At 40.9% G+C, this 24,522-nt stretch overlaps 2 protein-coding genes across 18 annotated transcripts in view; one reads left to right on the top strand and one right to left on the bottom strand.

The window, feature by feature from the left end:
* arhgap24 (Rho GTPase activating protein 24) overlaps positions 1-16,911 on the top strand; it is a 67,353-nt gene extending 50,442 nt beyond the window's left edge. For 4 of the 5 annotated variants that reach the window (XM_056404237.1, XM_056404238.1, XM_056404236.1 and 1 more), the window contains 7 exons: positions 4,137-4,259; positions 8,860-9,067; positions 11,226-11,358; positions 12,640-12,713; positions 12,802-12,923; positions 13,034-14,228; positions 14,750-16,911. In XM_056404237.1, coding sequence (XP_056260212.1) covers positions 4,137-4,259; positions 8,860-9,067; positions 11,226-11,358; positions 12,640-12,713; positions 12,802-12,923; positions 13,034-14,228; positions 14,750-15,014 — 2,120 coding nt within the window. In that variant the 3' untranslated portion in view covers positions 15,015-16,911. Of the gene's footprint in view, positions 1-662; positions 960-4,136; positions 4,260-8,859; positions 9,068-11,225; positions 11,359-12,639; positions 12,714-12,801; positions 12,924-13,033; positions 14,229-14,749 lie in introns of those variants that run through there. The other variant, XM_056404240.1, reaches the window with a different exon arrangement.
* Positions 16,912-17,144: 233 nt separating this feature from the next.
* The window catches only part of mapk10 (mitogen-activated protein kinase 10), a 35,546-nt gene continuing 28,168 nt past the window's right edge, over positions 17,145-24,522 (bottom strand). For 10 of the 13 annotated variants that reach the window (XM_056404247.1, XM_056404245.1, XM_056404253.1 and 7 more), the window contains 2 exons: positions 24,115-24,192; positions 17,145-21,819 (listed from right to left, as the gene is read on the bottom strand). In XM_056404247.1, coding sequence (XP_056260222.1) covers positions 21,677-21,819; positions 24,115-24,192 — 221 coding nt within the window. In that variant the 3' untranslated portion in view covers positions 17,145-21,676. Of the gene's footprint in view, positions 21,825-24,084; positions 24,193-24,522 lie in introns of all 13 variants that reach the window. The other 3 variants (XM_056404248.1, XM_056404249.1, XM_056404250.1) reach the window with 3 other exon arrangements.

Here is a 24,522-nt window from a genome sequence, read left to right on the forward strand (position 1 = left end):
ATTAGATTTTTTCCCTGAGCAGATTTGGACCAACACTGGAAATTATGCAAAAAGCACAACAAAGTGTATTTTCAGACACCCACAGTCTAATAAATCACTGCAAAAATATCCTGCACCTGCTGGGACAAGGTAACCTGAGATGTTAGTTGTGGCTAAAGAGGCAGACAGCTTCCCTAATTAATATGAACTTGTCATCGTTATTTCCCTTTATCTATTCAAGTATGCATGTTTTTTTAAATATTACATTGATCATTTCTTTTGTTTTCTGTTTGTTTTTGGTCATGTTTGTCAGTGATTTACATAATTTAAATATTCAAGATGCATTCATATGCACGTTCTACAGTAAGAAGACTGTACAGATCAGTTTTGTGGGAATAAAAAAAAGGAAAAAGAAAAAACCAAAACAAACAAAACTAACAGAACTGTGTACCTAAAGTTTGATAGTGTATTCCTCCATTATTACCCACAAACTATTAAAATCTGATCAATCAGCCAAACCGACAGCCAAACTGTAAGTTATATTATTATGATGAACACTAGCACTGTAGCCTAGGTAGTGAAATATGAATGTAGTGACAACACATTGTAGATTTTAGTCATAAAAATATAGAATAATGTCAGTCTTACCTTTTAAATGTCTGTAGCCTTTATATAACTACCCCTGTAAAGTCGGGGTGGGTCTGGGGGGCTTTTTGCTTCGCACTCCAAAAAAGCTTGGACCGGCCCTGGCCGTCACTCACGGTCTCAGTGGACACACCAACAGATCGATATTCTCTTCCTCTTTGGATTAAATCGGTTATTTTATCAGCGGATGTGTGGAGCTCGTCACAGGACAAGGATTTGGGGTTAATAATCAAAACGTGAAGCGCTGTTTCGAGGGTTTTGGAGAGACGGAGCTTTCACACCGGCTGGAGAATCACTCACATGTGCGAGTAGGCAAGTGAGCTGCACATTTACCGGTGAGTGCTTCGCTTCGTTGCTGTTTTGTTGACAAACACCATGAATCCGCTGCGCGCCACAGGAAGGGGAAACATGACATGACATCGTGGATTTGAATCCATGAGCTGAAGCTTCTATGTTTTTGTCATGAATGGACAAAGTGGCACACGTCCAAATATTCATGGAGATGATGTGATAAGTTTATTGTCGATACAAACGTTGCCCTGCACGTTCACGGCTAAAGATGTGGGTGTGATTGATAAAGTTAATCGATTGTGTCTACTCCATGTGAGGTGTAATTAATGGCTCTGAGAGGAAGTCAATAGTGGGTAGTGACTAATCACTGGATCAGGGACAGAGCAAACTAGGCTACCGTTAAAATGACGGACTTGATTCCGCTTATCAAGATAAAGGTGAAAACTCCAGTATCTTTAATATGAGAGTTGAATTTCAGCCATGAATAATCCACTTTCACAGTAACTCCAGGCTCAATGTGGTTTAATGGATGGATGGATAATGCGTGAATGGATGATTGGTGCTGTACTTTTGTAATTATATTTTATCTATAACCATATAAGCAACATTCATCTGTTAGACCTAAACACTGTGCAACCTGTGACTTTTCAAACTCATAAACAGCAAATGACGTTTCTCTGTTAATTTAAAAAAAAACTCAAATTGATAATGGATAAACGCTGCAACTACTGATTATCTTAATTACCCAATAATCTGCTGATCATTTCTCAATTAACCATCTTCAAAGTCTATAAAATGTCAAAGGAATGGTGAAAATGTGCCTGTTACAATTTTACAATGCAAAAAAGTTTCCATCTTCAAATGTATTGTTTTGCTTAAACAACTGTCAGAAACCTAAAGATATTCATCAACCAGAAACAGAGATTTGTTACAAATTAATTTTGTGTAAGTCAACTAACTCATTTATCATTTCAGCTCTAGCTTTATTATTGTGATAGTGACCAATAAAGGAACATGTTGAGGTTAGCACAGAGTAACATCAGTGATTCTGAAGAGCACTTGATGTTGAAACTCCTCATCTGCAGCCAATAAGACAAACAAACAAGTTGCCTCATATATAAACTTGCAGACACAAACACACAGCTACACATACATGTCACTAAATCACTGACTCACACAGTACAGCACTTATTGCTGATGAGGAAGTGGCATTGTTTTATGGGAGAAGAATCAGTGACATGACCCTGCATATCTGCAGACGCTCCAGCTAAACCTTACAATGACTCCTCATCTGAAACCTCATTTCTGAAAGAGATATATTGTATTTTATATGAGATCGAAACATGCAGCTGTGCTTAGGTCCATTATTGTCACAGAGTTTGCACCGCCTGTGTTTGTGAAGGGAGCTTTTAGTGGATAACACTCTGTGGACATGCTGAGTGCCACACAGGGCAAACACTGGCATCTGCTGCCTGCTAATGAGATCTCATCAAGACTGACACAGAGCATCAATCTCACTCCACCTCTCTGACACACCACAACCATACAGCTGTCATCCTACAACTTATTCATTGTTATTCCGAACTGTGCTTATTGTAAAATTTAGGGGTTAATTCACTTTAATTGCACATAATCAAAGATGTAAATCAGTTCTCCAATTCATAATAGTGACACCGATAACAGTGACCTTAAATTTGAATTGTTTGTTGACAGCACAGAGTGCTGAGAGATGGAAACAATTAAAAGATATTGAATTAATTACACAATGAGAAATATGGATAATTATGCATATGTAACCTACTAAGTGTCCATGGCAACATCCCATTATGGTGGCTCTAACTTCACCTCTCTTTTGGTTTGTTTTACAAACCCGTTCCACTGAGAATATTCACTCAATAGTAAATTTCTAGTCCTTTCGGCTCCTAGTGGTGAACCTGAGCCTTTAACCTGCCCCTCATTTTCTGCTGTCTATAAATAGTATTTGTATGCAACACGCAGATCTCATCCTTGGCGACAATCAATGGAGCGGGATCCATTCATGATCAAAGTCATGAATAATTCAACCATTGTGTGACACACCGGTTGTCTGTTAATAGCTCATCTCTTCCCATAATAGAGCAGGTGCGTCCCTGTGAAATGCCATCAGTCGCTGTTTGTTTGTTTCATCCCGCTAAAGCTGAAGCGGAGCTGTGCAAATGGTTCTGTTGTCATAGCAATCGCTGCAACCAGATTCGTTATGTGAAACAGGTCCACTCCAATCTGTCCGGTATCACATGACGGCAGATTGCTCGTGGCCATTATCCACAAGTGAAATCAGGATACAGAGCCTGCCTCTAATGGAACAGACACTCCTGCCCTGAGATATAAACATTTCTTTGATTTATTACTGTGGGTGAGTTAAAAGGGCAGTGTGTGTGTGCATGTGTGTGTGTGAGCATGTGTGTGTGCACGTGTGTGTGTGTGCGTGCGTGTGTGTGTGTGCGTGTGTGTGTGTGTGCGTGCGTGCGTGTGTGTGTCCAAAATTGACATATTTTAAGAGACTTCAGGTTAGGTTAGGTTCAAGTAAATTATCATGTCATGTAAGGATATTTAAAGTTCCCCTCCACTCAGAAATGAGTTTTACTTATTGTAACTTCACCTGGATGTTTGACTTTCACTGTGCAGAGTGATGTATGTGCAGAGTTTGACACTAGAAGGCGGCTTTCACATTTATCTAAAGGAGTAAAGTCTGTGCTCACCTCGACTCTTGAGTTCATGGCATTTTCATACAATCATGATTTTGTGACCTCACAACTAATGCCAGAGCTGACTATGGTCCAATATGCAATTTACACAAATACAAGTGTAATGTGGAAACCGGAAGCCTCCAGTGCTCATACAAAATATCTTGTTTAGTTGTTAAACTTTTGAAATGAACATTTGCATATTCACAGAATGTTGATTTTTTTAAACATCTGTTATGAAGGAGCAGGAGCAGATGTAATATCAAGAATTTTATATCGAGGTTACCCAAACTATTATTCCAAGCATGTCTGGAAATTATGTCTAGAGGGAATCTTTAACTTTTTAAAATGTTTTGAAAGTAATCAGATGGGCAGAACGCTCTACAATTCTCTCGTGGAAGACGGTTTGTTTCCCAGCAAGATTTTGGCCACTAGGGAGACTTCATTATGTGGAGGATGTATTAATCATCTCTGTTTCTCTCTCCATCATGTGAACAGGGGGAGACAGAGAGCGGATGACAGCCAACCATGAGACCTACCTTCTTATGGCCAGCACCCAGAATGACATGGAGGATTGGGTGAAGACAATCCGCAGGGTCATCTGGGCACCTTTTGGTGGAGGTCAGTATACACACAACCGCAACCAGACGCAGTGCTGCTCAGAGGGCGTATTGTAAGGCGCTCAATCGACAATCACCACTCTTCGGCAGAAGAGAAAAACGTACAAATAGGCCCTTTAACTAAAGACTAATAGCACAAACTTAAGTTGCCTTGTGCACAGTGACAATAGTGTGACCTATAATAAGTGTGGTGCACAGTAAAAAATGAGAAGGTACAATGCTGCATTTATAGACAGTAAAGCCAAATATACATGTGTACATTACCTTTCTGTACTATGGTGATTACATATCACAGTTTTACTTCTTTAAATAGAGGCCTATAAGAAATAGTTGATATAAGAAAGAGTTTTTTATGAAATGTTTTTATTACTACGAGTTTGTTGGCAGGTAAAGCAACAGGTTGCCTCTTTTTTTTCTTCCTCCACGTTTCATTCCACATGGCAGTGTCCTGCCACACATCGGCTGCATCACCACAATACCTGACTTCATAATGCACAGACAGGTTTAGTCGTTTGAACATTTCCTTCGTCTTTTCAAACCAGTATCCTTGAAACTCCTCTCTCGTGTTGCATGTCATCGTCCTCCATGTTTGTTTTTGCTTCCCATCCGGCCTCCGCATGCTAATAAACAAAGGAAATTAATGTGGTAAAATCAATTACGTGTTTCAAATAAACCATCAAACAATGGCGATGTAGTCACCGTCAAATAAACAGTGATTCATAGCTGAGGTGCATGATGTTGTAATTGTTCTCATGACGTTGTTCCTGACTTCGGTGGCATCAGTGTGTTGATCGCTGAATCCCCCGCTGCGCCGCTGTGGCTTGTTATTGACCGTGCTGGCAGACATTGGCCTACATTGTGTACGAGCAGGGCACAAGTGCGGCATTTGTGAGCTGACGGGCAGTTGAGGCAGCTCTGGGTGACACAGTGAATAGATGAGGCAGAGCTGGCCCCTCTGTTTTCAGTGCAGGGAGTTTGATGTCTATTGCAGTTGACTGCTCTTGAAAAGGACGAGCCATTTGTCAAAGATGCCACAAGAAAGGTGGCTCCACGTTGGAGCGGAGCCTGGCTTTCTCTGTCTCACACACACATATATGAAGAGCACACACACACACACACACACACACACACACACACACACACACACACACACACACACACACACACACACACACACTCTCATATTCCAGCCTTTCACATTTTGCAGTAGCAGCAGAGACCATCTGAGCCCTGATTGGCCCTGAAGTGGGATTCTGTTCAGAGAGTGACAGACAGGGAGGGAGCTCCCAAAGCCAAGCCCCTGTGTGTGACCCACACAAGAGCTTGGAGCCCCTAACAGTTTGCTGTCATGTTTGCTGTAATGTGGCGCTGAATGCCATGATGCTGAATTAATTACAGGCCTGCTTGTACAAACAGTTGGACAGGGGAGAGCTTGAAGCCAGACCTTTGAGAAATGTGCAGCTGTGGCCTCTCCATCTGGATCTTTGGAGATTTATTTCATGGTAATTACCAGCTTGTTTATCTGTAACTTGGGAAAGAGCTGACATTTTAAATTGAAGCGCTGTGACTGTTGTTGCTGTTGGATTGATACTGTGTAAGAAATTAAAAAGGCAAATTTAAACTCGAAATTAAAACACTGCAGTGCCCCATTTGAGTTTGTTTTATTATGAAGGTCACACATTTTACAGCTTAGATTGAGAATTTCCAGACTGTTTCATTCATTTTTTGTCTAATAATTGGGGTGCAGTGAAATTCAGTAATGGCAGAGGTCATGATAATAATTTCCACACATCAGCTCAACCAACCAGAGACACATTTTTTTGTCAGTTTGGAGAAAACCTTCTGTACACAGTCTTCTCTTTCTGGCATGTGTTGTATCCGTTTCAGTCTCGCTCCCAAACCATTTAATTTAGTTTAAAAAAGTGAAAAAAGCAAAGCTAAAAGTATGTGATGGTTAAATGTTATTTAGTTATGGATTGGACTTGTGAAAACCAGACATGAGCTGAATTGAATCAGAGCTAATATGAGCCTTAAAGTGGAGTAGAAAAGTTCTTTGGCATAATATCAAGGTTTGTCAAACTCGTGTTGAGTGAGTGATACTTGAGGTTAGATGGTGTTTACCTGCGATATATATTCTGCCTCTGAGCCCCAAATTGAAACACTCTGTTCCTTAGAGCTGCGATATCACACTGGTTGAACTGAACTGAGTAATTCCCATTTGTAATTATATCGTGTTTCATGATTTCAAAGTGATAGCAAGCTTTTAGGGAGATGAAAATGAGCCCAGTGGATTTCATATTCAGTAGTTGTCTATAAATATGTCATGATCAGAATGATATCCCTGCAAATATTTATACACCCTTAAGCCCCTGGGCTTCACTTTGGTTGTGTTCTGGTAAATTTAACGTCAGAGTTATTTACCATGAATAACATCTGTCTGCATTACTGTGAAGAATTTGTCATATTTTGCACGATATCTCATGATCCAATGGCTTTCCAGGTTGCATGGTTTAATATTAATATTTGTTCTGTCTGTTCTCGTCTCCAAAATAGCAGTGATCTCGTCTTCTTCTAGTGTGCTCTGGTGGAGAACTTATTATTCTTGCTTGAGATACACAGCATAGGTTTTTTTTTTCTGTGTCAGTGTATAGTTTGAGACACACTAAAACAGCTAAGGTTGTTTTGCTCCCCTGTAGTTCGCTATGAATATGTTATATTAACATTAAGCAAAGCAAGGAATTATTTAAGGAACGTTCATCCAACTGTACCACAGAAGAAGAAGCAAAGACGAGGAAATTTAGAAAGGAATAGTCTGTGTTGTGTCTGGAGCTCTCTCTCTATGTGTGTGTGTGTGAGAGCGCTGAAGGAACCTGTTGAGTGCCTGCAGTGTGGAGGTCTCACTCTCACAGCATGTGCCAAAGCCTCTGCGGTTTGTGGTACGACCCAGTCCAAGTGGGAGCCGCAAACACGCATATAAACACATGCACAGCCAGTGTATAAGCCGGTTCACACACAACACTTACACATGTGACCCGGGAAAACATTCCTAGACTCATGACCAGAACGTCTGGAGGGATGACCTCGTTTTCATTCAGTCACTTTTTTCTCGTTTGTTCTCTGATGCTCTTTTCAACATGTGTGTGAGGATATTCATCCGTCTTCACTCTGCGGCGCCGCTCGACTTATCTGCATTTCACTCTGATCCATCTAAGATTCGGAAAATGGATACACAGCTTCAAACGTTTCTTGGGAATTTGTGACTGTTTACTGTTTTGTCTTATTTGGGTTGCTGTAAAGATCGAATTGGAAACGTCCCCAAAGTGACTGACCCGGAGGAGAAAGAAGAGAACGCAAGACTCCGCTGTTCACTTCTGAGCAGCTTGTTTTCAAATGAGAGATGATTTACTCAGAGATGGAAATGAGGACAGTTTGACCTGCTATCCAACCCATGCATCTCTTTGATTTCTGCACTGATTATCTGCTTTCTGTCATAACTGCAAAAAAAGAAAAAAAAACTGAAGCTGGTTCTCGGAAAATGCCAGAATGCAGGCGCTTTAAATTCTGCACCTCTGCTATGTTATCTTATCACAAATTTATTAATAGGCATTTCTTCCGGAAGCTTACAAGGTGTGTCAGTGTCAAGAGGGGTGAGTGTGACAACAGCTGATACAAACGTGTGTTAGTTTAAGTCTGACTCTTTTAATGAAGCATTTGCATTTCTTTACCAGGGAAGCCACATTCTGAATTGATCAATTATTGTGTAATGTTCATATTTAGCAGCAGTTGTTTTTAAGCCGTCGCATGCTGTGTCAAATGTTGTCAAGAGCACGAGGATCCCGGTAAGCTCGGTCGAATTCAGTCACCGTGCGGTACCTTGTTGTACCACGTGTGTGCATGTGTGTGGGTAGCCTCTGTCTGTATCTAGAGACCGGAAAAGTATGCAGATCCAAATCTCTCAGGAAGGCTGCCTTAATCCCCTCTTGTGTTGCGTCCACATGAGACAGCTACAAATGGAAATCAGCCCCCTCCCCTTTTTTTTTTTTTTTTTTTTTTTACAGCGACTGCCTCAGACAAAAGGCGAGAGTTGCTCAGCAGGAAGTTAGAGATTTGATCATCAGACTAAGGCTTTGTGGGTGTACATATTTTTTGCTTGGACTGTCTGGCCGACCTTATCATAAATCTTTTTCAATCGATTTAACTGCTCCCTTTGATGTGCCTCGAGCTGTAGATGGTATGCTAATGCTTTTTTTTTTTTCTCTTTTGTAATTCTTAAAAAAAAAAAAGCCCCTTTCACATTGGGAGAGAAAGTTAGAGAGTGTAGGACATTAAACAGTATGAATATTTCAAAAGAAAAAATACAACTAATTAGCTGTAAAGAGCCACATTATATACATCTTTGCTGTGTTGAAGTCACTCTGTTAAGAGCTTATTCTCCCATTGAGAGTGACTGTTCTACAGTTTGTGTCAAAATAAAAGCTTGGTCGTTATGAATAAATGTTCAAATATGGAGTGAAAACAGAATCGCCCGATGCTGATTTGTTGTAGCCATTGCTATTTATCAATCTTGTACCAGTATTAAGTGTTTTTGTCTTGTGTTTCAGGGATCTTTGGTCAGAAGCTGGAGGAGACGGTGCGGTATGAACGCCGGTTTGGGAACAAGCTCGCCCCTATGCTGGTAGAGCAGTGTGTGGATTTCATTCGGCAGTGGGGCCTTCAGGAGGAAGGTCTATTCAGGCTGCCCGGACAGGCCAACCTGGTCAAAGAGCTGCAGGATGCCTTCGACTGTGGAGAAAAACCCTCTTTTGATTGGTAAGGAAACGTGGTTGGATTTCCTCAGTGCATTTTACTGTGAAGCTGATATGTTGAGATTGTTGACGCGTCAAATTCTGCACCTCTTGGACCACACGGGTGCTCCCGGTGGACTGGATCGAAAGTTTACAGAAGTACAAAGAATTAAAAGTGAGTGAGTTTGGCATAGGGTTTAGATGTATCTAGTTTGCAACCTGTGTCACACAACAAAGACATTGGGAAGGATCCACTGTGACAAAATTTAAATCTGGCTCCAAATTTAAAGGTAAAAGCGTAAAAATCACAAAAGGAAAGCGTGTTTTCAATTTAATTTTAATGTCAGATTTGCATACATCTTCTGCTCATCATTATCGAACATGATGTTTAATCAGTCTATACTCATTTTACTTGTGTTCCTGCCAACGTTCTCCACGACCTGTGCTGTGATTAACTTACAGATAGTTATGGATGCTTTGTCTTTATCACACTGAAGGGTAACAGCTGGTAAACGTGGGAGAAAATACATTTTTTTGTGAAAGCTCCGTCCACATTTTACCTCTTCCGTGCAGCGCAGCATTGTAAAAGCAGTGATCTAATGTCTTTCTCACAGCAGATACTTTATATGTCAAAGCAGGAAAATGTTACATGTGGTTAATAAGGTTAATAACGATGACGGCATTAGATTTAGTTTTGTTAGTTATGGGATGCTGCATTCGCTGACTCAGTGAAACACATGAAACTGATCAGTCGTTCATGTTGATCATTTCCACCTGTGCTTATCCTGCTGTGACAACTCAGTGTGTTTACGGAGAAAAAGGCCTGTATTTGTCACGTGTTCAGAAGAGTAGGAACATCTTGGGTGGATATTTCTTAACGAATACCAAACTACTCAATTTGATTTGAGTAGAAGAGATCGTCTACAATAAGTCGATCAAATCTTAAATCAATCAATAAAGCATTTTAAGCCTTTGATTAGCCTCTTTCTGTTTAGTCTGCACCAGCAGTAGAGAGAAGACTTGTGTCTGGATTGAACATCCTTTCCTTCAAAGAAGAGTTATTGAAGAGGGGAAAAGAAGCTATTATTGATTGTCCGTTAGCTTGCTAACCGACAGCAAGCTAATGGGACAATAAGCTCGGTTGCTAGTGGGACACTAAGTTCAGTTTAATTGTGAGACGTATTTGCACCATCAACTCCTGTCTTAAAACCATGAAACATTCATTCTCCAACAGGGGGGGGGGGGGGGGGGTCAATAAAAGTGAGTGGTGCAACAAGGCTAACAAGCTACAAGCCATTACAGTGTTATTTATGTTCACTAGAATTGAACCTGACATGCAAAATCTGCGTGGATTTGATTTCTAGATACAGTACTTGTGTAAAACAAAAAAAAAGACTAAATTGTGAAGAGGAGACAAGACGTTCAGTAAATCCTCCACGATCCAAATAAAAAGAAGAAATGTTGTGTGTAGGTGGTGGCACCGAGAGACTGAGAGCTGTTTTTTAATGTGACAGTCTTCATCCATTTCTCACACTGACAGAGAAATGCATTAGTGATGGAACATGCTGCCTCTTCCTCCCTGTTACCCTCCCACCCACCACTCCCACCATACCCACCCACCATACCTCCCCCCGATGACCATAAATAAAACCTAGATAGAACTGTCGGCAACCCGTCTGTAGCTACATCAACATCTCGCCACTGGCTAGAAACACTGGACACAGGATCACACTCAGAAGTACTTTAACACAACTCACGTCATGTAATGAGAACAACTGCACTTTCAGATTTTTCTCCCTAAGTGTCTCTACTCTTAGTGATTCCCTCACCAGCTTTGTGCCCTCCTGCCTCATTAGCGTCTCTCAGCCTACTGTGGGAATCCTCTTGCCTCTTGGCAGATCATCCAAGCCACCCCAGTCTTCTTGTTGTTCCCTCTGTCACTCTATTTTTTTTTTTTTTTTTTTTTTTTTTTACCTCGCTGCCTCTCTGTTCTTATGTCCTGTTTGCTTGCTGTGTGGTATTTACATTATCATTTCTTCTGATTCCATCTGTTTCCTGTTGCACTCTCCTTGCAGGAGGCGTCATGGTGATTTGTGTTGTGTGTGTCCATGCCATGCAGCCATAATAAATTATAACCTCAACCCTTCACCCTCTTTCTGTCTCTGTCTTGTCTTTCTTCACAGTAACACTGATGTGCATACAGTAGCTTCTCTACTGAAGCTGTATCTCAGAGAGCTGCCGGAGCCCGTCGTCCCCTTTCACAAGTATGATGAGTTCCTGGCGTCCGCCAAGCTCCTCAGCAAGGATGATGAAATGGTGAGGAGGAGCACTTGATGAGTTTCTTTATATCTATATTGACCAACAAATTGAGTTTCACTCACTTTATTCCTCCAGGTGAAGTTTAAAGTCTGATTCATGAACAGAAGGCAGCGCTGAAAAGCTGTCGCATGAATCTATCATAGTCCTGTTTTGTGGCATTAAAGCCTCACTGCCCGGTTATCCACGGTCAGCTCTGCTGTCTCAACAATGACTTTGTTGTGCCTGTCTCTACTTCTAACATCTAAATAGGATTTATCTCACACCATAAAGCACAGCTGACAGCAGAGGACCATTCCCCTGCTTCCTCACAAAGCATTTTCCCCCCATTTTCACTTGAGAGTCCAAGTTTGTGCCTTTGTGCATGTGCACGAGCGTGGGTGTGTTCTTTTATGCAAGTTCAGAAACATGTTTTAACGCCTCAAGTGTAGATTAGAGCTGCCCCGTCTTTTAAACCTCCTGGGACTTTGAAATGGAGAAGGGACACAGTGAGCAGAATATTTCTAATTCTAATATTTGGTTTAAACATTGTTTGTTTCTGCAGCTGTTAGGACTGAATTGAAGTCTCACAAAGTGTGTCTGTGGATTGCCACTGGGTTTTTGGTTCAGAGTAATCCTGTGAGATTCACTTGTGAATGATGATACATAAATATGGAAATTCTATAAATCACCATATTGTTTAATTTGTTGTTCAATTTCATTTTTCATCTCTTTGATTAGTGTTTTGCATTCATGTTTTTGCATAACACCTATAGAGGTTTTTCATTCGTGAAATTACAGAATTAGAAAAAAAAAATGACACATTGATTCTTATAATAGTTTTTAAACTCCTCATAAAGACACCTGAGGTTCCTTTTATGCACACCTCAGAGGGTGATAGGAATAATTTGGTACTCATTGTTTTTAGATGTCAGATCTTCTCATTAATTCTCAAAAAAGAAAATCATTGCTTTCATAAAACCTTTTAATGAGTCTGATGAAACTCTGAGAAAACCATGTTGCAGTGTTAATAAAAGGTCCTTTATCATATTTTTCATTGGTTAAGTCGCTACCACAGACACTTGTGGTTTATTTCTTTGGCTTAATGTTCATCTCCAACTGCTCTAGCTCCGTACACACTGTGTACAAAGCTTTTTAGCTTATTTCTTTTATTCTTTATCTGGTCTTTGGGTGTAATTGTTATATTTGATAAGGTGTAAATTACACTTCATATCTTATGATATGAATTGATATGAATTATTGATCTGATGTTGCCTAAAAAGAAGTGTCCGTCATCTGCAGGGTATGAAGGAGCTGAGACGGCTTGTGGAAAGTCTACCTCCAGTCAACTACAACCTTCTTAAGTACATCTGCAGGTACTGATTTATTGTTTAAAGTGCATCACATTTCAAAGTGTGACCATTATTGAACAGTGAAACATTGAAGGTATGTTCGTGTTTCTAGATTTTTAGATGAAGTCCAGTCGTATTCAGGAGTGAATAAAATGAGCGTTCAGAACTTGGCCACAGTCTTTGGTCCAAATATCTTGAGGCCGAAGGTTGAGGATCCAGTAGCGATTATGGAAGGTCAGTATTCAAGCCAGTTCTGTAGACACGTCTTGTTTTCTGACGTTTCGTTTTGATGCTGAACTCATCTCAAATGATAAAGATAATGATGTGCGGTCTCATGTTGTCAGGTACTGTTCTGGTCCAGCAGCTCATGGCCTTTTTGATTGGCCGCCACGATGTGCTATTCCCTCACAATGAGGACAGCCCCACTGCCCTCGAGCTGGTCAACAACAACAACATTGAACTACCGCGGCGACAAGCCACCACAACTACCTCCGCCATCACCACAGTATCTCAGAACGCCGAGAACAACAACACACAGGTGGTCCGGCAGTGTGTCTGGGAAGCACCCGAGTCTCCTTTGCACCGCCAACACGTAGACAACACTAGCTCCCCGCGGCCGTCAAGCCCTCGCAATGGGGTGGTAGGACGCTTTGACATCACCCGTAGTCCTCCGCTGACTGTTAAAAAGAACCCGGCGTTCAGTAAAGGCAGTGGGATTGTTACAAACGGCTCCTTCAGCTCCTCGTCCTCCTCAGATCCCAATCAAGACAAGAGCCAGACTCTGACTGGAGGTGGGAGTTTACCAGTGCGGCGCAGTGGGACGCTCAAAGGCTCAGGCACAAAAATGGGCACCAGTGGAGTGGCAGGTGGAAGCAACACTGGAGGGAATGGGACTGGAGTTGTGCGCATGGGCATTTCAGGGACTGATGCGGTCACAGGGAGTCCAAACGGCCGTAATGGCCTTTGGGTACCAAACGGCTGCGTGACATTACGGATGAACAATAAAACACACGACTGCTCTAATGGGGAACAAACAACCAATCAGAATCGTCTGTCCACATATGATAATGTCCAGTTAAACCACCAGAACCTGCAGCTGCAGAACCAGATCACCAACACGTGTCTGAACAGCAGCTGTGAGGACAAACAGAGCGTGGACAGCGCCACCTGGTCCACCTCCTCCTGTGAAATCTCTCTTCCTGACAACTCCACTTCCTGTCGTTCCTCCACCACGACCTGCCCCGAGCAGGACTTCTATGGAGGACACTATGAAGACTTGGATGGACCAGCACAGGATAATGAACCTCCTCAGTCTATTGGAGGAGGAGGAGGAGGAGAGGGGGAGGGCAGGAGCAGCAACAGGGAAGGTGGAGGAGACGGAGCAGGGAGGAGCAGTCGGAGCACCAACAGTAGTGATAATAGTGACGGCTTCATGGTTGGTAATGGACCCGGAAGCCACAGCGCTCTGCACAGCTTAGTGGCCAGTCTCAAACAGGAGATGCACAAGCAGAAGACTGAGTATGAGGCCAGGATAAAGAGGTAAATGAAGAGCGTGAAAAATTCGATCTACATGTGATCTTTATATCTGTTAAGAAAAACATAAGCGAATACATACCCTCATACAATTCATACAATTCATCCACATGCCTAATTTGAAACAATAATCTTGTTTGTAATAGTGAGCGATTATTTTGATTACAGCCTGTGTTTAACAGTTGCTTAGGAATCATTTAGGAAGAATATTGCCAGAAAATAAAAAACAGGGAGGCAGATGAAGTTAGCTAAGGTACTGACATTTAGCGCTTGCTTCATATTAAAGGTCCCATATTGTACATATTATATAAAGTGAGATTTCCATGTCTTTTTGATTATAAAGCAGCTCTAGGTTCTATATTAATACCGTGAAAGTATTAAAGTGCTCAGTCCACAGAGAAAAGCACACAGCCTTTATTCAGTAACTGAGCCTTAAAACGAGCCGTCAGGACTTCTGTAACTTTGTGATGTCACGAGACCACAATGCCATGCCCCTTTTCCTAATCCTGTGTTAACCTCCTTTGCAGCTTGGAGCAGCGCAACCTGGAGCTGGAGACAGAAATGGTGAGCCTCCACGAGGAGCTGGACCAGGAGAGGAAGAAGTACACCATGGCGGAGATCAAGCTGCGCAATGCGGAGCGCGCCAAGGACGACGCCGAGCGCAGAAATCAGATGCTGCAGAAAGAGATGGAACAGTTTTTCTCCACATTCAGTGACCTCACGGCGACTGGCAACGCCACAGCCGCCGACCCCCGCCGACCAGATCGTAACAACACCATCTGGATACAGTGAGGAGAAGCCAGGGAGTTGGGGCTGAAATGTTAGGGAAGACTGGAAATTGTTAATTATATGATGTGAACATTACGCGGGCTCCAAACAGGATTTGGCTGCTGGTTGTAAAAAGAAAGTTGGAAAGGTTAACGGCATGTTGTAATTTAAGAAATAGGTGGTGTACGGCTAATGCAAGCCACCTGTATAAATGTAGACATCACCTGGAGTGATGTCAGACTGACATTATCTGTAAATACAGCATTATTTAAACAGTTTTCAGACTCTCTCCAACCTACTTAGAAACTGTTGTGGTACGCTCTCATCCGACTTGCAAGTGGAGTAAAGGGACAGGACACCATAGTCTATGATGATATACAGTACTACTTTTATTTTATATTAGAGTCAGATCGGGAAGGTAAAACATTTAAAAAGGTTGTTCAGCAAAAAAAAAAAAAAAACAATAAAATACCAACCTTGGACCTGAAAACAGCTGAAGACCGTGCCAAAACTCCTCCCTATCTTAATTCACTTTTAAAATCTAACCAAAAAAATATGTTGTTGTTCCATGTAATTCTGTATCTGCTCATGTACATAGAGGGAGACAGTGCAGAAGAACACAGCATCATATGTATGTAAAGAGAAATGAAAGTAGTAATTAAATGTTTATCTGATATTTAAGCAAAGTTATCAATGTGTGATATTTTATATTAAGACTTTTTTCCTTGCACTTACATGTTTGTTTCGTGTCTCATCAAGGTGGTACTGAATGTCCTGTCGGTCAATGTGTGTATCATTTAAATCGGACAATATACTGTATATGTGCCTGTGCTTCTGTGCTGTTACATTTACCCCATGACCAAAAAAAAAAGAGCCTGTACTGTAAATATTTTATAGATAATTGTAAACACTACTTGTTAGTCTGTACTGTGGTTTGAAGCGTATTCGGATGGATATGGCACGTATTATGAATGAAGAATGTTTTGTAGCTTGTAAAAAATAAATTTGCACGATGACGACTTGCACGATGGGTCATTGGCGTAAATCCCAGATAAAATTTTAAAAAATGCCTGTTCATAATTTCAGGTGACAAAATGTATTCCCCCCATTAACAGATGTGCAGCTGGCATTGTTCTGTGAATGCTCTAGGGAAAAACAGCTTAGAGTCTGTGTCTGAGCATATGAGATGCCAGTTTTAAAAATACTCTCCTGTGGTTTAGCACAGAATAAGCTGCAGCTACATCAGAGTTGTGCTTTTGGGTCATAACTGTGAAAAGAAAAGGGGGGGATTACTGCATCAAGTGTGTCAACATTGAAAAAACTGGTTGCTAAATTCAGTCACAAGTGGTTTGCGCATGATGGTGCATGAGTCCATGAGGGTCGGTGTGCAACAAGTGAATGTCTATAAAGTGACTGCATATCGATAAAGTCTTTATGAGTGTATTTATTTAGCTTCAAACCAAATGTCTACACACAATGTGGATTTGCTAATGGGTACAAAACAGGACACATCTGAATACAGACCAGGACCAGACTTGTCTCCAAAGGAGTTTATGTGTGCATGTGTGCACAGGCCTGCTACTGGCTACTTTTCCTCTGGAAACCAGGTCCCATTTAAACCTGCTGCTGGTCATTGCAGGACATCTGGAATGCGAACATGGAGAGGGGGAAAAAAGTGCCTGAACAACTGAAGGAGGGAGGGGAGTCTGTGCTTCTCATTTTGCACCCTTCACCGGGAAATAATAGGCTTAAGCCAAGCTGACAGTGTCACCTCATTCTGTGAATTCCACACAAAAGAGCAGATTATGGACATGGCAAGAGGGAGAGGAAGAGTGTGATGGCGGAATATTTTGATGACAAGATACTTGATACACAAAGGAACTTTGAAAAATGACTTAATATGAATAAAGATGCATTTTCATGTGAGTCTCCCTCTCTACTTTTTGGAGTCGGTTTTTTCCAATGCTGCAACACTTTTGTATTAAACACATGGAGAAGACACAGAATTTGGCTGATGACTATTTAATCAAATTCATTGAGTCTATTGAGGCCAGAAATACATAATATGGCCACATTGCAAATTTCCCTCTGTGGGATTAAATCTCCTTTTACAGTATAAATCACACACCCCAGGTAAAAGAAAAAGCTACTCCGTTATCCAAGATCAAAGGTTTTGTTTATTTTCAATCACATACATATACTATTTTTACATACACAGTTCCTTTAAAATGTTGTGTTTACAGTAACAGCTTCCAGTAATTTTTTTTTCTTTTTCTTTTGCATTTGTTTTCACTTTATTTGAAACGCTATAGCCTGAAGCTTTAAGATCGGCGTGAAACAGATACAATTTATTTGTTTATTTTATTTTTATTTTTTTCAACCTGACAATGTCAAAAAGAATGATTCATTAAAACAGCACGGAGTAAAAGAAACGAGAGAGAAGGAATCATAAAAGAATTGAAGAACAACATCACCTGATTCAGATGAGCTATACAGGGTTTCATCATTGTAGAGTTCCACATTTAAAGACTCGCATCACCTGACCTTTGCAGTCGCTTGCCTCCCTGTCTGAGTGCAATAGTGTTTATTGCATTGTTGGATTGTTGTTATTTACAATATGACTTGAAAGGAAGAGGTGAGATTCAGTAAGCTGGGGATCACAAGTACCGAGCCCAAAGATTTTAATGTTGGCACAACTGAGTACAAGATGTAATCCTAACTTTCACATTGGCAATAATGTTGTGGCTGAATGACAAGTCAGTCATCTTCATGTTACAGATAAATGGCTAACAGACGTGAATGTGGCTAATCCTGAATCCACATTGACCACGTTTAGTCGCTTGTGACAAAAATTAGGAACAGGATTGGTAGTTGACACATTTCTAAATTCTAAGTTAATGTGACCGAAAACATAAATACACACGTGAACTACTTTCAAACACATGACTGTACTGATCGACATTCTTCAAACTCAGTCACACAAAATCCATGATCTTGTACTGAAATAATGTACCGTAGAATTATTTGCCCAGATGCCAGATCACGTCTTCTAATTAAACCTTACAGACAGTTTGAGTTGAATGCTGGTTAATTTAATCACACACTCACATACACACTCACACACACACACACACACACTGATGAGCAGAGCAGCAATGTCGTGTGTAATTGTGAAACCATTCATTTCTACATTCAGTGCTGACAACCCAGCTGCTTCTGTGTTAGAGTCGTCTCTACTTTCAAACAGGACCAAAAGCACCTTTTTATTATAACAGAATTGTCTGGAGGGATATCTTATAAAAAAGATCCAAAGTTCACATTCAGAAAAAGAAAAAAAAAATACATTAATTGTTTCAGTTTTTGTACTCAGTGTCCAGAACATGTAAAAGATACTAAAAAGAAGAGTGTAGTAGCTGGGATGGTTAAAAATGCCCTGTAGAAAAACTGCAACAGTATTGTGGGTATTTGTGGAGAATAGGAGCCAATTCAAACATTAGACCCCTTTGTGAGAAATTCATCTTAACATTTTCAAAAGACAAAAAACAAAAACAAAAGAAAGAAAGAAAGAAAAAAAAGAATTTAAAGTTGCACCCTGTTTTGAAAGATTGCCCTGGCCAGACCCTGAACAGAAAGCCAAGCTAGCCATAGCTTATTCTGGAGACGCCGCCCTCAAGTTACCCTCTTCGCTCCGTGAAGGTACTGTAAGTCTGTGTGTGGTTCACTGTACACAAGCCACAGGCAGAATGAGTGTTAACAAAGTAGCTGTTTTGAAGTTATGTACATGAGTTTTTCGGAGGGATTTTGAGACATGCGAGAAGAGAGCCGCTGTGCTGCAGCTGCCCATACAGAGACACAGTAAGATGAACAGTGATGTAAGCACATCTGTTTTAACAAACGTCACCACTGAGAACCTTTATTCTTAACCGGTGAACATATGAGCCATGCAATTTCCGTAAGGAGGAAATATGGTGATATTCATAGAGATTATTGTAAATGGTGTTTTGACACACAGATGTTGTTTCATTAAGAGACAGTGCAAGAATCCTTGAGTGTGCCTTTGATTTCTGTATATTGTCAGTTATAGTGTCGAGTGACAAGACACTACAAAACAGGTCATCCAGTCTTTGATGCAAACTATGCATACAATAGAGAGTGATCTATTTGTGTTGTTCACAGCTCACAGTTCCCAGAAGGTTTCCCATCCACCAGCAGAGATCATTACTGTGAAAATTATTTCTCTGCTTGTAAAATATGATTTCATAACCCAGCACTCTGTCAGCGGTTCCTTAAACAGTCCATAAACCCACAAACCTGCATGGAAACATGAAATATGGCAGTGGAAACCAAAATAATGAGAATGTCTTCTTTTATTCCAGTAAAACTAATGATGAACACAGTATACACAAATAAACAAGTGACAGGTCGACTGCCTGGTTTCCAGTTAGAGTGCATTTTATCTAAAGCTGTAGCAACACCTTAATTGCAATCAACAATTGCATATTGCAGCTCAAAGTCTTGCTGTGAATAGTGAAAATATTATATTATGGGATAGATATTGGATGGAATATGTTCCTGGTGCGCAATACTGTCTCGCCTGATTCCAGTCTGCCAAACATACTGTACACCTTCTTTTTTTTTTTTTTTTTTAAATTAAAAAGCAATGGTTTTTCACAATCAAAAGTTAGATGTTACTTAGTAGGCTGTAACCTGACAGTGTGAATGAGGCAAAGAGTGCACTACAGCTGCCAAGCCTTTGCAAAGTTCAGTGCAAACAATGCTTGTTAAGTGTTTGTGTTAGTGTCCCAGTTTTGAGGAAATCTAGTCACCCTGTTTTATAAAGACTGATGAGATTTCACAGGAGAAATGAAAAGCAAAATTGAATCAAATGTAAAATGGCAGAAAACCTTTTTATCATGTGAAAGAAAACAACAGATTTGTCTTAAGCCACAAAACAAGACACTGGCTAACATCTGGCCAGAGTGTTTCGCTTCGTTTCCACCAGGGATTTGGTGGTTTTGGGGAAACAGGTAGTTTTAAGGCAGAAAAAGAAGAAGCAGAGGAAAAAAAAAAAATTAACACAAAAGTAAATAAGATTTCTGCACCTGCAATGCTTCATTCCAAAAGGCACTTGCCATATTCAGGTTCCATCTATGAAAATAAATAAATCAATAAATAACTCTTCCAGCTAAGAAATAGAACATAACTGATAGGTGGCCTCTGTCCGGTTCCCTTTTTATTCATTTTCATAACAAAAACACAGCACATGATGTGAACTGATGTGCGTGAATTTTCGTCAGAAGAAAACAAGTCATCGCTACGAGGTTAACACTCACCAACCGCCCTTTAACTACAGACTGTTTACTTGTATCTCCTTCTGAAAGTGTTCAATGTGTCAGAGTCAAATAAATAAGAATAGTCTCCTTGTGGTTACACCACAGTGAAATAGACCAACCTCCTGTGCCTATGAGGAGTTAATGGTACACAATGACATGCAGGAGTGGTGGAGGAGTAGTGGAGGGACCAATCATACACTGCCAGGGGAAATAAAAGGGACATTACAAACAAATCAGACTACATGTAATCACATGAAGTCTGAGCACAATCAAAATAATTTATCTCTGAGTGTAATGACCCTTTAAGTCCCAAACCCAGCCCTGACATTTACCAATGTCTTAATGGCTTGCCTGTGGTTCACAAACACACACACACACACACACATACACACACACACTCACACTCACACATCCTATCCTGTGACCAGACCCCCTCCGTGTCTGGAGTTGAGTTAGTTTACATCATATATAAACAAAAGTCTCTATACAGACTCATTTTAGCATACAGTTGAGATTAGCATTGTTTTAAATCTAACCATGCAGGACTACAGCAATAGGCAGGGGCAACTGAGGTGGGAAGCGGTGATGTGGCAAGGTGCGCTAGTCAGAAAAAAAACTCCCAGTGTACTGGCCGTCAGTCCCGCTCTGTGTGCCCTTCAGCTGTACAGAATTACATTATTTACAAGTGTTGCAGGGAGCACCGCTTGGGTGAGAGAGACTACACATCCCTGCAGAAGAACCACATAAAAACACGCAAATCAGGCAACCTTACATTGGGGGATTGTGTTTGGTGGGGATGATTGGGGGGTGGGGGGTCTAAGGCAAAGCCTTGAGGTTAAAATACAGCAGTGTCAGTACATAAAGACTGGGGAGGAGGGGGGAGAAGGAGGAATGAAGCTTGTATTGTACAGTAGTAATGAGCAAAGATGGCAGCCCACCTTGCCACAGTGATTGGAGCATAAGTAATTTGTAAGGAATTGGGAGACCAGCAGCCAGCCAATATGCACTTTGCAGGAGATGCAAGTCTAAGCATTTGGTCGTTCTGTTTGGATGCCATATACAAGATATTTGGGGTAATATAAGCAAAGCAACTAGAGAATCATTAACATATATCTCAGCTCATTTACTTCAGTTTAAATACCACTGCTGTTTTTGAATGACAATGCACAGGCTTTAGATTTCATCATTTCAGATTCTGTGTTTCCATAACTCATGTTTTTGCTCTTAATATATTAATTTTGATCTTTACTCTTTTTTTTCTTTTTTTTCCTTTTTTTTTGTATTTGCAGTTGGTCATTTCGGTCGCGTTCTTCACCTTCGGAAGAACATGGGGTTGCGCAGGCAGGCGGCTAGTCACCTGCAACACCCCAGGGGTCCTGCAGAGGTCTCCAGGCTGCTGTCAGTGTCTGAGGCCAGGGTCTGGTCGGTGGACATGGAGGAGATGTCGTTGATAGAGGAGGAGGGAGGGAGGCTCTCGCTGCTGTTCACGGCTGCACCTGTGCTAAGGGAATCAACAGCAGCAGGGGGTTACAACGTAAAGGAGTCCCGTTCAAGAAATACAGCCAGAAGAGATCATTTAACAAGTGCACACAGAGGGTATAGTGAGAGACATCAATGACATTAACAACAGCTGTGGGACACCACAATCACAGTGTGTCTATATGAGACAAAGGTAATTAAAGTTTGGCTCCAGTGGGTTCCACAGGAAAGATCATCAAAGGCTGCAGTGTTTCAGAAATCCATAAGTGTGTCTTGGTATGACAGTATTTGTGATTTATGCATCATAAAATTGTCTGCTATGATCGGACATAGTGGAAAGCAAACTTAATTTCGCTCAGGCTTTCACCCTTTTTAAAAAAAAAAAAAATCAATCCAATTTTCCTATATTGATCTTGTTTCAAAGTCAAAGGTGGAAGCAGCCGGCAGTAAACTTTTTGAGATCTCATTTAAGAGCTATTAATTCAGCCTGCTAGCTGTGGACGAGCACACAAGGCTGTTAATCTCCATTTTCATACAGAGGGATCAGAAGGTGTAAAGGAACCACACGAGTCATCCTCCCAGCACTTGGTCAGCACTTTCATTAAATCCTCCTGCTCTCCACAATAACTTTATGAACAAATCAATAGAAACACAGGCAGTCTGCTTCTGCCACAGGATTTGAAAGAGTAAAGCCTGATTAAAAAGGATAAAGGATGTGGAAAATAAGGGTGCTGCCAACATGAAGACATCGCTAGAACAACCACTTCTACTTCCAAGCGTACCAGTAGTCCCATAATTTGTGCAGAGGGCATGTGCAGTACAGTGAGGCAACTCATGAATCTGCTGTTTGTGTGTCTGTTCTCTGTGGGAGGTAATTGCTTAATGGAGGCTGGTGGGCACTTCAGCTGACCCAAAATAAAGCGGAGAACAAATCAGGATTAATGGCTGGCATCAATTCCAGCAGTCACTGCACTTGTAGGTTTACTTACAGTAAATACATCAGGAATATCTGTTAAAGGTCGGCATGCAGGAGGGGAGAATAATTCTACATCTTGAAAAATGACCTCAGCATAAACCACACTGGTAGTTGTAAAAAGATTGCAAAAATGGAGGATTAATTACAGCTTTAAATCCTAAATTAATTAAAACTAATCTTGGGAGAAACTCTGTGATGTGGGATTATAATTCGTGTGGTGCGTAATAATAATAGTAGGGCATTAAATCTCCAACACCCAGCACATGGATGTGGTAACCCCAGAGAGCTCCAGGACCTGTGTGGTTCTGACTCAGGCATCATGTGTGTGCGCTCTCAGCTCTTCTGTTGTCCTGCTGCAGTAAAACACTGCCGTCTGCAGCTCCTGCACTGCACTGCGTCGGCTGCACTCAGCATCAGACACCAGGCCAGCCCATCACTTTAATTACAAGTGGACGGGAAGTAGAAGAAATATGGAGCTCGTGAATTTGTGTGAGACAGAGTGATACAGACACGGTGAGGAAGAGGAGATGAAAAACAGCTGTTGCCATATGCATTAAATTCATCTCATGGGCTTCTTTGCAGAGATGCAAAATGCAACACAACATGTTGGAATAATAAATTATCTGACACATTAATGCTTGTTGTTTTTGGGTCAGCTGGATGTCATATGGCTCATAAGCCCATGTGCACACCCCTTTCTGCCTCACTTATACATCTGGCAGTTACCTCTCCTGGTCAGCAGATGCTGCTGTCTCTGCAGCTCAGTTTGCTTTTCTAATCTTCAAAATGGAACTGTTGTCTGTTTCTTAATGGAGAATGTCTGCTGCTTTGACCCAGCAATAAGCTATTTTCCACATGTCTCTGATTACAGTAGAGTCTGGGTGGCCTGGTCAAGGTGTTGCCACTCACATGACTCCATACTGCCTCTCTGTGGCAAACTATGAGAACAGCACCTGGTTTGCTTGGAGGTCGGTAGAGTATGAAATGTCTGAAATTTCCTGTGATGGATCCCAAGAACCCAAACCTTAAGTCACATCATGTTTAAACATATACACATACACAATCATAAAAATACACACACCATCTCCTATTAAATATTCCACATTGAGAGGCAACATTAGCAGTTTTTACAGTGATTAGCTGTCCGACAACGGCTTTTAACAAATACACTTTGCATACAATGACACCACCGAACGGAACAACATTCAATTTGAGATGCAAGAGACAGAGACACATGGTCAACAGCACAATGGGTTGCTTTAAATACAAGGGGTAACTCCAGTAAGGTTATAGTAAATTCACTTACAGAGCGATTAGGGTTATGCACTGAGAGTACCTGAAGGTGAAGGTTGTCCCTTCACAACGCCATTCTTCGTTCTCTCCTCAAAGTTCATCACCTCTTTGTAGATTAATTCTACCAAGGAGTAAAGTCAGGAGAGAGAGTCATTAAAACATATTAAAAAATACATGAAGTCTATATACAGGAAAAAGAAGATAAGACATATTTTATCCCTCATAACTTTCAACATAAGTTACATTGACGATGTAATGGCTGGTTTTAAGGACAATTTTAATGCAGCATAAAGAAAACTATATGATAACACATGTAAGATAACAGAGAAAAATATATGCATCAAAGGACAATACCATAAAAAATAAATACATTAAAATTGTTGTTTTTTTTCTCATACATTCTAGAAACATCCATTAAGGTACATTTACAGCAGCTCCAGATTTTTTTTCA

Source organism: Seriola aureovittata, chromosome 18, assembly GCF_021018895.1.
Source record: "Seriola aureovittata isolate HTS-2021-v1 ecotype China chromosome 18, ASM2101889v1, whole genome shotgun sequence".
NCBI lineage: Eukaryota > Metazoa > Chordata > Actinopteri > Carangiformes > Carangidae > Seriola > Seriola aureovittata.